Source organism: Macaca fascicularis, chromosome 6 (genome assembly GCF_037993035.2).
Source record: "Macaca fascicularis isolate 582-1 chromosome 6, T2T-MFA8v1.1".
In the NCBI taxonomy this organism is placed as follows: Eukaryota; Metazoa; Chordata; class Mammalia; order Primates; family Cercopithecidae; genus Macaca; species Macaca fascicularis.
The window spans coordinates 79,465,221-79,479,133 of record NC_088380.1 but is presented as its reverse complement, the minus strand read 5'-3'; the positions used below and the strand labels follow the sequence as shown (position 1 = coordinate 79,479,133).

Genomic DNA, 13,913 nt, shown 5'->3' with positions numbered 1-13,913 from the left:
AGTTTAGGCATTCACCAATTGAAGGACATTTGGGTTGTTTCCAGTTTGGGGCTGTTACAATAAAGCTTTTATGAATATTTTTCTGTATGTTTTTGTGTGGACATTAGTTTTCTGAATGTTATGCTCAGCATTCAATAAAGAGGGTCACCTGGAACCAAAAACCACATTAGGTATTTTAGCAGAAAGTGTTTAATATAGGAAATTATTCAAACAGTTGTGGGAGAAGTGAAATGATAAAAGAAAAACATTGAGGTAATATAGAAGTGATAATTGCAAGGACCAGCTTCTACTTCTTAGACTACAGGAACAAAGGGAAGTGGTTTGGGTTATCAGAACCCATAAGTCTGGAGGGATAGTCCTGCAGAGGTGGGACTCAGGAGAAAAGTTGCTGCCTGCTGGTGTTTGTACCATTACCTTAGGACCCTCCTGGAATGAGACTTAATAAACCTCTGAGCTGAAAAGGCCACCTAGCTGATGAGTACTTGTGAAACTCAGAGAAAGGATCTCTGAAGAGTTGAGGCTCGGCTGGAGAGGGTTGCTCTTTATCTGCTGTTTATCTCAGAAGCTTAAAGGAAATGCTTGGTGCAGCTGGGTCTCAGACATCTAGAAGGGGAATTATAGCTCGTGTAACTTATACTCTAATATCCCACTCATCTGTAAAGGAAATCTTGGGAGCGACACCTCATACAATTAAGAAGTGGCCCATGAGTAGCTGGTACTGGAACCTCTGAGGTGTCTAGATGAAGCTGGTCCAGGGAGTTTTAAAAGAATCTTTTGAGTGGAACTGACTGCCACTGCCAGGGCTAAGGACTTTTGCAGGGCAGATATTGATGGAAACAGTATGCAGACAGCAATGTGCAAGTTCCTTCTATCTTGTTCCTGGCTTCTAATCCTTATCTAATGTCCCACACTGACAGAACCTAATAAAAGGGGGCTGGCAAAGGAGAAATATAGTTTGCAGCATCCCAGTTCCAGTAGGACAAAACAGTATAGAAGGGTGGATTTAAGAGAGATCATAGGTTGTTAAGTGACATTCTTATCAAAATTCTCTTTTTGCTTTTGAGGAATTCCCCATGATATGAGTGGAAGGTCTCCTTCAAATGATCTATAAAGACCAGGTACTTAATTGCTTCCTCCATCCTACAATCTCCTATGTTGTTAACTCCCCTTAGTTAGGGCATATGGGCATATGAATTAGGCCTAACCTATCAGACAGTTGCGCTGTCCTTCTCTACCCCCCACCCCGCTTTTCCTTGTTTTCCTCTCCAGCCTTACTTTGATTCTGTAACAGGACCAATACAGAGAATCAAGAGACAGGAAGTTTTTCTTCTTATAGTGCTGGCAGCAGGAGCATGCAGTTTCCAGTAGAAGCAGTGCCAGTAGTGGCTTACAAGGTCCAGAAGTGGAAGCAGCCCTGTCCATACAAATGACACCTGTGGTGCAGTCCCAGCAGGAGTTTTGTTGCCTAGTCTACCCTGGCTCCTTTCCATTTTCTGATCTCAGTTCTTTGTATTTCTTAGCAATGTGAACTGCCTAATAACTTCTAAATGAATTCCTTTTCTTAAGTGAGCAAGAATCAATTTCTGTGGCTTACAATTTAGAGCACTGATTGATTCATCTTGTTTGAACCTAATAGGATTTATTTAACTGTCTCGTTGAATAAAGAAATTCTAATGCTTTGTGTTTATTTGTAAAAACAGAAAAGAGAGATGCTAGACTTGGACGGTTTTAAGTCTTTGGCCTTCACAAGTGTTTGGCAGGATATTTGGAAATTATCAGATATCCTACTGTCAGGGTAGAATCGGGTCAAATCTCCATTGTGATGGTGGTGCTAGGTATCTATAACTCTAACAGAAAAATCAGCCAACCATTTTTCTGACTGGTAGAACCTGGGAAAGTTACTTGCTGTAACCAAGGCTATTAGAAAGCAAGTTGAAAATTCGAAAAAAGGGAGAGCTAGAAGAAGGGATCTCAAAATTGTATATATAAACTCTCCAAGTCTCTTGCTGACTCCTGAACCACGCTTGTGTGCACCTGACTGAGAGCAGTCTGAACCATGATCTCAGTCACTGTCCATCATGGCAGAGATGTGAGAGAGCTAAAACTCCGTTAAAGAAAACCTGCCATCATTTTAGCTGTAGGAACCAGGCAAAAGAACCTAGATAGTAAGGAGATAATCCCAAATTACAGTGCCAGAGAAAGAGAACCTAAAATTCTAAGTATAAAACTGAGCCACATGCAGTGGCTTACCACCTGTAGTCCCAGCACTTTGGGAGGTCGAGGCAGGTGGGTTGTGTGAGTCCAGGAGCTTGAGACCAGTGCCTAGGCAACCTGGCAAGACCTTGTTTCTACAAAAATTACAGAAATTATCCAGGTGTAGTAGCATGCATCTGTGGTCTCAGCTACTCCAGAGACTGAGGTGGGAGGATCATGTGAGCCCAGGAGGTAGAAGTTGCAGTGAGCCAAAATTGCACTACTCCAGCCTAGGTGACAAAGTGAGACACTGTCCAAAAAAAAACAAACAAAAAAAGAAAAAAAAAAAAAAAGGAAAAAAAAAACACTGCTCAAGTCTTCACCAGACCTTTTGAGCCCTAGCCTTCTGGGTGCCAAGAAGGGGAAAGAGGCCTTTAATATGAAGACTTTTGTTTATCTGCTTCCCTTCACCCCCATCCCCCATAGCACCCTGTACCCTATTCTGTGTAAGAATGTCTGATTCAGTCTGTCTGGAGGGTGGAGAGTGGGGCCTCTAGTGTTACCATGTGGCGGTAGGTGAGTAGTCACCAGTGCTTGGGATGGGCATGTAGAGTTTCAGGGGTCTAGTTGCACCTTTTAATGACTCAATCAATTCTGGTCTCAGCTCCATCCATGCCTTAACCTCTAGTGCTACCTCATGCCCCCAGTTCCTTTACTTCTCCAATGTTGTGTGCAAATTGGCTTGATTCTTTTGTCTTCTTTTCCCTTGTAGATTTTTAATTTTCAGTTTTCTCAGGCCTGTGAAACTGATCCAGTTTTCCTATAGAACTAATGTTTATGGTTTCTTTTGCATAAACCTAGCACTTGACCTTTCTAGTTTTGAAACTTGAGAAAGTTACATTTGTCTTATCTGAATTCCTTTCTCAGGAAGCCAACCATCAGGCCTCCCAGGTGGTATCAAAGAACCGAAAACTTACCAGATCACTGCATCTGGACAATGAAATGCCAGAACTCTTACCTGGCATGAGTGCCTAACCAACCACCTGCTTCCTGTTGAGCAAGTCCTTTTCCTTACCCCTCCCTAATTCTTATGTTTCCACACATGGTTATATTTCTTCCCTGCTCTATAGACCCCTAATTTTAGTTAGTCAGGGAGATGGATTTGAGACCTCCCATCTCAACTTTAGCACCCTATTAAAGCCTTCTTCCCTGGCAGTAATCATTGTCTCAGTGATTGGCTTGCTGTGTTGTGAGCAGCAGGACCTAGACCAAACCCCTGGTATTTTGGTAACACCTTTTAAGTCATTTACCACATTCCAACTGTGAATTTTGCTGATAAGTTTTTTCTTTTTCTTTTGGACATTTATGTCTCTCTTGTTTCTATAAGGTTATTTTGGTAGGCAATGGATATAAGTGCCATGGATTTATTCACCTTTTGAAATTTTTTTGTCCTTAACAGTGAATGTTGACATGAGAAAATATGGAACCCACCTTTTTATAGATGTCTTTTTCCTGTAGCATGCATTCTTAGTGGTGGTGATACTTGGTTCTTGAGAAGGGGTGAAATCTTAGATAAAACAATGGTTTATGGCCCCCAAAATTCTAATGGACAAAAATCTTATCCTTAGTATTTAATTTTGGGGTACAGGGTGTGGTAATGCAAAAAGCTTGAGAAACTATCCTACAGCATTTCCTTTATTCTTGAAATTAATTAACCTTACAGAATATATATTCGCATTGATCTTTCTGTGTCTGTTTTTTCCTGGGCATAGTGTGTCTTTCTGTTATGTGTGTTATATTCTCATGTTTGAAAACACCAGCTAAAGTTATTTTATCTGCTTTATCTCCTTTGATACTCTACATTATTATATTTCTTTCATTTTGTGCTTTTCTCAAATCTGTTTAACATGTCCATTCCTTTTTTTTTTTTTTTTTTTTTTGAGACAGTCTTGCTCTGTCACCCAGGCTGGAGTGCAAGTGGCATGATCTCGGCTCACTGCAAGCACCGCCTCCCGGGTTCACGCCATTCTCCTGCCTCAGCCTCCTGAGTAACTGGGACTACAGGTGCCCGCCACCACGCCTGGCTAATTTTTGTATTTTTAGTAGAGATGGGGTTTCACCATGTTGTACAAGATGGTCTCGATCTCTTGACCTCGTGATCTGCCCACCTCGGCCTCCCAAAGTGCTGAGATTACAGGCGTGAGCCATCCATGACTTTTTAAACCTGGCTTTTTGTTGTTGCTTCCCCCATTTTTAACTGTTTTTTGTTTTGTTTTGTTTTGTTTTTTAACTTAGCTCTGTCAGCCCTCTTTTCATCACTTGTCACCTTAGTTCTTCTTTAAACTTTTTAGTCTTTTTTTCCTTTAGATGAGGGGTCCCCAAACCCCAGGCCACAGACCAGTACCAGTCCATGGAACCAGACCGCACAGCAGAAGATGAGTGGCAGACAAGCCAACATTACCTCCTGAGCTCTGCCTCCTGTCAGATCAGCAGCAACATTAGATACTCATAGGAGTGCGAACCCTATCGTGAACTGTGTATGCAAGGGATCTAGGTCGCACACTCCTTATGAGAATCTAATGCCTGATGATCAAGGTGGAACAGTTTCATCCCGAAACCATTCCCCGCAACCTGTCTGTGGAAAAACTGTCTTCCATGAAGCCGATCCCTGAGGCCAAAAAGTTTGTGGACTGCTGCCTTAGGTCATATCTTATATTTATCACCTCTCATTGTGTTCCGTCTAATTTTGGCCTCTATCCTACATTTGTTTCTTTCTGATAATTACCTGTCAGCACCAAGGCAAGGAGGATAAGACCAGTGAGGGACTTACCTCAATCACAAAATTTAAGGAAGCAAGAAAAAGCTCAATAATCAAGATAAATATTTTATTGCAATATTTTTTAAAGGACTAAATTACTGTGTAATGAGCAGAATATCAAAATTTTTAATAAAGATAGGAATGGTTATTGAATGAAACAATCTGTTATAAGTTTGGGGCACATACGTGTGTGTAATACAGTGATGTGAGCTTTATTGCGTAACACATCCTCTTAACCAAATCTGTCATTTCCTTTGCCCTGCAGACTCTTCTCTCGTTTTTTTTCCACTTTGTTGAGATGTAAAACTACTGTGTTATTCACAGACTTTCTACACCACTTACAATTCATGCTTTTCTCTTCTGTGCCACCTATGCTTCAGATCATTGATGGTAGAAATGGCTCCCTTGTCTGCATAGGAAGGTGTTTGCCAGAGAAAATGGTGAATTGTGAGCTGTATGTTCTTTTATTTTTCTAAAGCTTTAATAAGGATATTTAACAGTACAAAATGTGAAACATTTTGAGAAATACTGGCTGGAAATACAATGGGAATGATCATGGAGTAAAAGTTTAAAACTCCTGGGCTACTTATAGCAAGAGACAGATCATCTGCTTTACTTTCTTTATTTGGTTCTTTAGATCAGCATTTCCCAATCTTTTTGGCACCAGGGACCAGTTTCGTGGAAGTGGGGATGGTTTTGGAGTGAAACTCTTCCACCTCAGATCATCAGCCGTTAGATTCTCATAAGGAGCAAGCAAGCAACCTAGATCCTTTGTATGCACAGTTCATTGTAGGGTTCATGCTCCTATGAGGATCTAATGCTGCTGCTGATCTGACAGGAGGCAGAGCTCAGGTGGTAATGCTTGCTTGCCTGCTGCTTACCTCCTGCTGTGTGGCCCAGTTACCAACAGTCCATGGACTGGTACTGGTTTGTGACCCAGAGTTTGAGGACTCCTGCTTTACACAGCATATGTTTCGTTTCCTCCAAGATGCTATTCTCAATAATTAGACTTGATTCTTAAGATGCCCGGATATTTAGAATTAAGTTAAATTTATGATCATTATTTATGAATGTTGCTCGTTATTGCTTATGTCTTTCTGTATTTATAATTACTGAAGCAGGATATGCATTGTTTTTCCCTTTTGCTTCTTTCTAGCGCACTCTACTTCTCACTATAGTCTTATTATTGTCTAGCACATACTGATTCAGGAAATTTCACTTGAATCCTTTAATCAGAACCATGATTTCTTATCTTAATCTTAAAAGAGAAGTTGTTTCATAGCCTAAAGAAAATGGTAGAGTTAGTTTATATTGTTTTTGCTAAATAAACTGACGAGATAAAAAGTGGATGTTGTTAAGGGAGGGAGAGAATACACAATAAACACTGGAAGAAGTACAAGATGTAAATTGTGTTGAGCAAATAAGTTCACTGTTGTGTTGCCCAGAGCGGATTCTTTTCCCTCCAAGGTTAAGAATCTTTTCAGGAGAGGATATTGATTGTCTCTCTCTACGGTATCTGATGGAAAAAGAGGTGGTAAATGTGATGTATTCCTGTCATATTTTAATTCATTTGTTGAGATTAAAAACAAGGATGTAAAACACTCATTTTATATATTCTGAAGAGTCAAGAGCACTGAATCAAAAAGTTGACATTTTCACTAAATGTTTACACCTTTGGTGCAGAGTATTCTGTAGATAGCTCACATAGATCTTATGTAATATTCATTTTATTTTTTCCTTTAGCTGGAAGTGCTCTTGGTTGTTACTATCAAAGACATGTAAAAGCCTGGAAGTTAATTTTAGATACTTAAAGGGAAATGTTAACATTATTTTTATCTTGCTTTGTTAAATTTCATAAGATTTGATAAATAAGATATCAAGAATAATGAAATAAAATTATTAATGGGCGTTTACTCTTGAATAATGAAGTAAGAAAAAAGTAGTAAATCTATATTCTAAAACTTATTTTGGCCTTAAAAAAAATTCTGCTTTTAGCTCGGCACGGTAGCTCGTGCCTGTAACTGCAGCAACATGAGAGGCCAAGGTGGGAGGATTGTTTGAGGCCAGGAGTTTGAGACCAGCCTGGACAACATAGCAAGGCTCCGTTTTTTTTCTTTTTTTTCTTTTTTTTTTTGAGACATAGGTCTCGCTCTGTCACCTGGGCTGGAGAGCGGCGCAATCTTGGCTTACTGAAACCTCAGCCTCCCGGGTTTAAGCAATTCTCTGCCTCAGCCTCCCAAGCAGATGGGATTACAGACACCCATCACCATGCCCAGCTAATTTTTGTATTTTTAATAGAGACAGGGTTTCACCATCTTGGCTGGGCTGGTCGTGAATCCTGACCTCGTGATCCACCTGCCTTGGCCTCCCAAAGTGCTGGGATTACATGCGTGAGCCACCGCGCCTGGCCAGCAAGGCTCCATCTTTAAAAAATTTTAAAAATTTAGCAGGACATGGTGGTGTGTGCCAACAGTCCCAGTTGGGAAGCGTGAGGATCACCTGAGCCCCGGAGTTTGAGGCTGGAGTGAGCCTTTGTTCCTGCCATTGCACTCCAATGTGGGCAATAGAGCAAGACCCTCACCTCAAAAGTAAATAAAAAGTTATCCTTTTCATGGTGTTCTCACTAGTTAACTCAAAGCATTTGATGAAAATATTAGCTGTATTTTAGAAGTAGATGTTTGTAGCATATGTGACAACTCTTTTGTAAGAGTAGTGAGTGAAAAATGGCTTTTGGTAACTGTGCCTTTGTACATTCTTATCTGAGACATCTTCAGATAAGTTATTTGAATAGAAAAATAAAAAGTAACAAGTCTCCCACCACAGAATGAGTATGTTCATGTTTTGGCTTTGGGGTATAACACTTCTAAGGATATAATTAGCTTTGCTTTTCATTTTCTACTTTTTCTCCACAGCCTCATGATTTTGATGAATGTCGATTTGATATTAGTGTAAATGATAGTGTTTGGTATCTTCGTGCTCAGGATCCAGATCATAGACAGCAATGGATAGATGCCATTGAACAGCACAAGGTAAGATCCCTGATGTTTACCTGTCCGTGGAGGACTAGGTAAGAGATTGTTGACAGTGCCTTAAAAAAATATTGACATGTGACATTAGTTACTGAAACATTGAACATTACTTGGGTGGTAAAGATTAAAGCAGTTCATATGTAAATTTTTGAAATAATTTTATTTTTAACGCTTTAGTTGTACTAAGGGTATTTACTATGATAAATATTATTTGACTGGGCGTGGTGGCTCACGCCTGTGTTCCCAGCACTTTGGGAGGCCAGGGCAGGTGGATCAACTGAGGTCAGGAGTTCAAGACCAGCCTGGCCAACATGGTGAAACCCCCTTTCTACTAAAAATACAAAAATTAGCTGTGCTTAGTGGCGAGCACCAGTAATCCCACCTACTCAGGAGGCTGAGGCAGTAGAATTGCTTGAATTTGGGAGGCGGAGGTTTCAGTGAGCCGAGATTGCACTACTGCACTCCAGCCTGGGCGACACAGCAAGACTCCGTCTCAAAAAAAGAAAAGATAAAATATTGTTCATTGTTAACTAAAACAAAAATATGCTCTTTTTCATAAAACATATTTTGATTTTTTATTTATGATTTGCTTCATAATAAATACCTTTATGATCTAAAGAAAAGGATTTTTGAAATAACATTGGATTGTAAAACCCTAACTTGTAAAAGCTTCAATGTTTATTTTTGTTATAACTCTTTGGGTAAATTCTTAGTATGAACATTTGTAAATCGGTTATTCTTTGTAAATGTGAGGCTATCTAATGATAAACCTGTAGAAAGTATTATTATATAAATATATAAGGTACATTCATATAATTTAAAGCTTGTTTTTGACTTTTGTTAATAAATATTAAGTAGACTGAAGAAATACATTAATAAATATGTATTATTAGCTAATTCAGTAATACCATGATAAAACAAAGAACAGAGAAAGTTCTAAATCCACCATGTCATTCTTGAGTATGACTTTAGAGAAGTTTTGCTTGTTTACATACTTGCCTGTACTTGTTCGTTTGAGTTTCACAGAGTTGTAGTTGAAACACTACAACTGTTTTGGTTATTTTTAACAGGCACAAAACACACACACACACACCCCTACACCCATACACCCAAGAAAAACCAGTCTGGCCTGAAAAAGAAAAACTAACACAATTGATAAAGAAGTATGCGATTGTGAAATCTCTGGTACTGTTTTGGTTATTTTTAACAAGCGCAAAACACAACACACACACACACACACACACACACCTACACCCATACACCCAAGAAAAACCAGTCTCACCTGAGATTGCATACTTCTTTATCCAATCGTATTAGCTTTTCTTTCTTGGTTTATTAAGATTTCTACCAGCCTAAATAAAATTGACTGTTACCTGTCTTTTTTTGTTTTAGCTTTAGGGCTATATATTTAAACTTTAGTGTTAAGTTTTTAAAACATTTTCTAAGTCTTAGTTATCTTGGTAATGTTACTTCAGAAAAGTCTAAATATGGAAAAAAATTATTGTTTTTCTATTATTTAAAAGAGAAATGAGCTAGTATTCAAAAAATCTCAATGCTCTGGAGCCAGGCCATACATGCAGCCTCTGCCATGTATGACATGTGTGAGCTTGGCCATGGTAATTAACCTCTTCTTAGTGTTTATTCTCAGCTGTCAATGTTGGTACTTCTCAAAGTTGTAGTAAGACATAAATGAGATAATATGCAAAGTTTCTTACCAGAATGACTGATATATTTGCCCATTTATGGCATATAGGAAAAGCAAGAGATTTGGAGTCCCAACTAAATTTACTAAATTATACCATCTTGTTTCTGGATGAAGAGTTTTACATTAGGTGAGAGAAGCTAAATGTGCATATAAGGAGAACATCCTGTTTCATGTTATTTAATCAAGGCCAGCCATCTCACTAGTGATTAAAGATGTTATTAAGTAGAATTAATTTCTATATTTTTAATGGAGATGACCTTTAAGGGCTTAATCAGTTGATTTTTATTACAGGGCAAGTTTTTTTCTGTTTTAATTAAACATATTTTATTTTGCTCACTTTTCTCTGTTAAGTCCAATGACAGTTCCTTTGCAAGGTTCCTGTTTTGTGTTTTCTTCCTTTAGTGAAGATTAATGCGTGAAGCATATATTTCTCCTCTACTGTTGATTTCTTTACATCTTTGAACAATGGATAGATTTAATCTTTGGGTCTGTCTCAGAACAGTGGGATTTAAGCTGAGATAACAAATTTCGAGTGATTTTTAGTTCTTGAAAAAAATACTCAACTGCAGGGTTGTGATGCCTTGTACAAGCTTGCCGTTTCTTTCTTTTTTTTTTTTTTTTTGAGATGAGGTCACTCTGTCACCCAGCATGGAGTGTGATCTCGGTTCACTTCAGCCTCTGCCTCCTGGGCTCAAATGATCCTCTCACCTTAGCCTCCCAAATAGCTGGGACTACAGGCATGCACCACCATGCCTGGCTAATTAATTTTTTGTATTTTCAGTAGAGACAAGAGTTTTGCCATGTTGCCCAGGCTGATCTTGAACCCCTGAACTCAAGTGTTCTGCCCGCGTCAGCTTCCCAAAATGCTGGGATTACAGGTGTCAGCCTCGCACACAGCCACCCTTTCTTATTTTTAAAGATAGTTTATTCGTAGACAAGGAGAAATCTTTGTTAATTGTTGTTAATATTATTTAATGTACTAAAGTAAAATATGTGATGTATGCCAACTGAGCAGCCTATTAGTGAATATTTAAGTGAATTCATATTTAGAATATGAATTCTAAAAGTAAATTATTGAGTCATTTAATATGTAAGAGGGAGAAATTTCAAATGTTATCATTGTTTTTTTTCCCCCATAGACCAGGGCTAGTGAGATGTTTCTTGATTCATTCTTCAGTATCATTAAGGAATATTGACTGTAGAAGCTAAGTTTAGTAATTTTACTATTTAAGTATGCATTACTGTCTTGATACTCTATATAAAACTGTACAGGCATAATGATGATAATGATAGGAGCTACCACTTACTGAGAATCACCAAGTAGTAATCATTGTATTCAGTGCTTTGTGTGTTTTATTTTCTCCCTGCTATCCTGAAAAATAGAGTATTATTTTGCAGATGAGGAAACAAGTTTACATTAAAATTAAGGAATTTGCCTGAGACTGTACTGTCTTTTAGTTCATGATTTCTGAGTATTTGATTTTGTGTTAATTCACTTGTCTATCTGTTACCATTAATAAACTGATTTTTTATGAACAATTCCCATGAGTTCACCTCCTGCAAATTATGGTGTATAATCTGAGTTCTGCTATACCTATGCAAGATAAATATAAGCTCATTTTTCTTTTTGCCTATGGATTGTCAAACAGGACAGTGTATTATATTGGTAACTGTTTCAGTACTGGATTCTGGAGTCTGGCAAATGTGGATTTGAATCCTGGCACTACTGTATATTAGATAAGTGCAAAAGTAACTGTGGTTTTGGACCATGATTTTTAAATCATTTTAACTAGGCTAAAACACATCTCTATTAATCAAAATAGGAACCATTACAATCAACACATTTTTGCCAATAAGAAATAAGTTTGTTTATTCCTGTAGCATAAAAATCTGTGCTTTGGGATTCTCAAACTCTTGGAAAGCATTTTCTGCATCCTGCTGGTTGTGGAAGCATTTTCCCTGCAAAAAGTTGTCAAATTGCTTGAAGAAGTGGTAGTCAGTTGGCAAGAGGTCAGGTGAATATTGCGGATGAGGCAAAACTTTGTAGCCCAGTTTGTTCAACTTTTGAAACATTGGTTGTGCAACGTACAGTCAGACATTGTGAAGAAGAATTGGGCCCTTTCTATTGACCAGTGCTGGCTGTAGGCATTGCAGTTTTCTGTGCATCTCATCTATTTGCTGAGCATACTTTTCAGATGGAATGGTTTCACCGGGATTCAGAAAGCTGTAGTGGATCAGACTGGCACCTTTTTTTGGTGCAAGTTTGGCTCTGGGAAGTGCTTTGGAACTTCTTGGTCCAGCCACTAAGCTAGTGGTCACCAGTTACTGTATAAAATCCACTTTCGTCACATGTCACAATCTGATCGAGAAGTGGTTCTTTATTGTTGCGTAGAATAAGAGAAGATGACACTTCAAAACTGTGATTTTTTAAATTTTCACTCAGCTCATGAGGCACCCACTTAATCGAGTTTTTTCACCTTTCCAATTAGCTTCAAATCCCAAACAACTGTAGAATGGTCGACATTGAGTTCTTCGGCAACTTCTTGTGTAGTTGTAAGAGGATCAGCTTCCATCATTGGTCTTAGTTGGTCGTTGTCAACTTCTGATGGCCAGCTACTACGCTCCTCATCTTGAAGGCTCTCATCTCCTTTGCATATTTCTTGAAACACCACTGCACTGTACGTTCGTTAGCAGTTCCTGGGCCAAATGCGTTGTTGATGTTGCAAGTTGTCTCTGCTGCCTTATGACCCATTTTGCACTCAAATAAGAAAATCATTTGAATTTGCTTTATTTGCTTTTTGTCTAACATCAATTTTCATAGTCTAAAATAGATATAAACAGCAAGTAATAACATTAGCAAAAAACATAAAGCAAGAAATGCACATTAAAATAATGTATAATATAACCACATTTATTTAAGAATGTAATCCAGTATCAAACAGCAAATTTCAACAATGCAAAACCTGCAATTACATTAGCACCAACCTAATACTAGCTGAATGGCCTTGGTAAGTTATTTAGAGGAGGAAAAAATGATAGTTTACGGTACGCGTTACCATACCCTCAGCACCCCCGACAAAAATAAGCAAACAAAATAACCTATCCATGATAAACCAAGAGTATTATACTTTGTGGTTAGCCAGTTTATTCAGTTCATTTCACAGTTACTTCATCAGTGCACCACTTGCTATTAGTAGACCTGTACTTTTCTGTTCTGATGCCATTGGATGGGCTTTTAATACCTTTTCTTGTTGGCCTTTTGTTAGGGCTTACCTGGAACATTTCAGTTATTTTCAACATCTGGAGGAAGAGGTTGGGGGTTTCTTTTCCTTCCTTCCTAGGAGACCCTTACGCTGATGATAAATTCTTTGTATTGATCTATTACACCCATGCACATTCACGCACCCTCCACTTGCTCGCTCGCTTTCTCATACATACACGTGTGCAAGCAAAATGAGTTTTATTTTACAAGACTTCTAAGCAATAGTAATGGTGATGGTGATGAAGATAGCTAACATTTTTGAGGATTTATGTATGCCTAATATAATAAACTCTTTTATATATATTATCTCATTTTTTCCTCACTTTTATGAGATTAGCATTATTATCCTGTTTTTACAGATTAGGAAATTGGAGCATAGAGAGGTGAAGTAATTTGTCCAAGGTCAATCAACTAGTTAGTGAGGAAGCCAGCATTCAGACCTAGGTCTTTTCTGACCCAGAACCCGGGCTTTTGACCAGCACGCAATTCTGTGCTTTAAGTATGTATTTCTGTGAATTATGATTTGTTGACATAAATCATGGGCTTCTTGAATCACGATATTCTCATATTTTCTGTTTGTTCCTCACAACTATATTATTTAGACCATAACTTCTTGAAGACTCAGACATATTCTAATTAAACTTCTTTGTAGGAATCAGCAAAGCATTGGGCATGCAAATTTTTTATTTGAAATAATTTACAGTATTGTAAAACAGATTTTATGGGAGAAATTTGTGATATTTGAAGGCTTTTTACCCTTAAAATCCTCATGGTTTGTATTACAGTGATTACTAACAGAATACTTTCTGTCTAGCTTTACTGTTTTGACCTCCTTGGTATCCATTCTAGAATGGCTTGCTCACTACAAGAAAAGTTTTAACGAAATGACTGTATGATTTAAATATT

General features: G+C 38.1%; 1 protein-coding gene across 10 annotated transcripts in view; it reads left to right on the top strand.

The window, feature by feature from the left end:
- Positions 1-13,913, top strand: part of CERT1 (ceramide transporter 1) — a 148,215-nt gene that overhangs the window by 49,611 nt on the left and 84,691 nt on the right. For all 10 annotated transcript variants that reach the window (XM_045393874.2, XM_015451613.3, XM_005557184.5 and 7 more), the window contains one exon: positions 7,924-8,040. In XM_045393874.2, the coding sequence (XP_045249809.1) occupies positions 7,924-8,040 (117 nt within the window). The remainder of the gene's footprint in view (positions 1-7,923; positions 8,041-13,913) is intronic.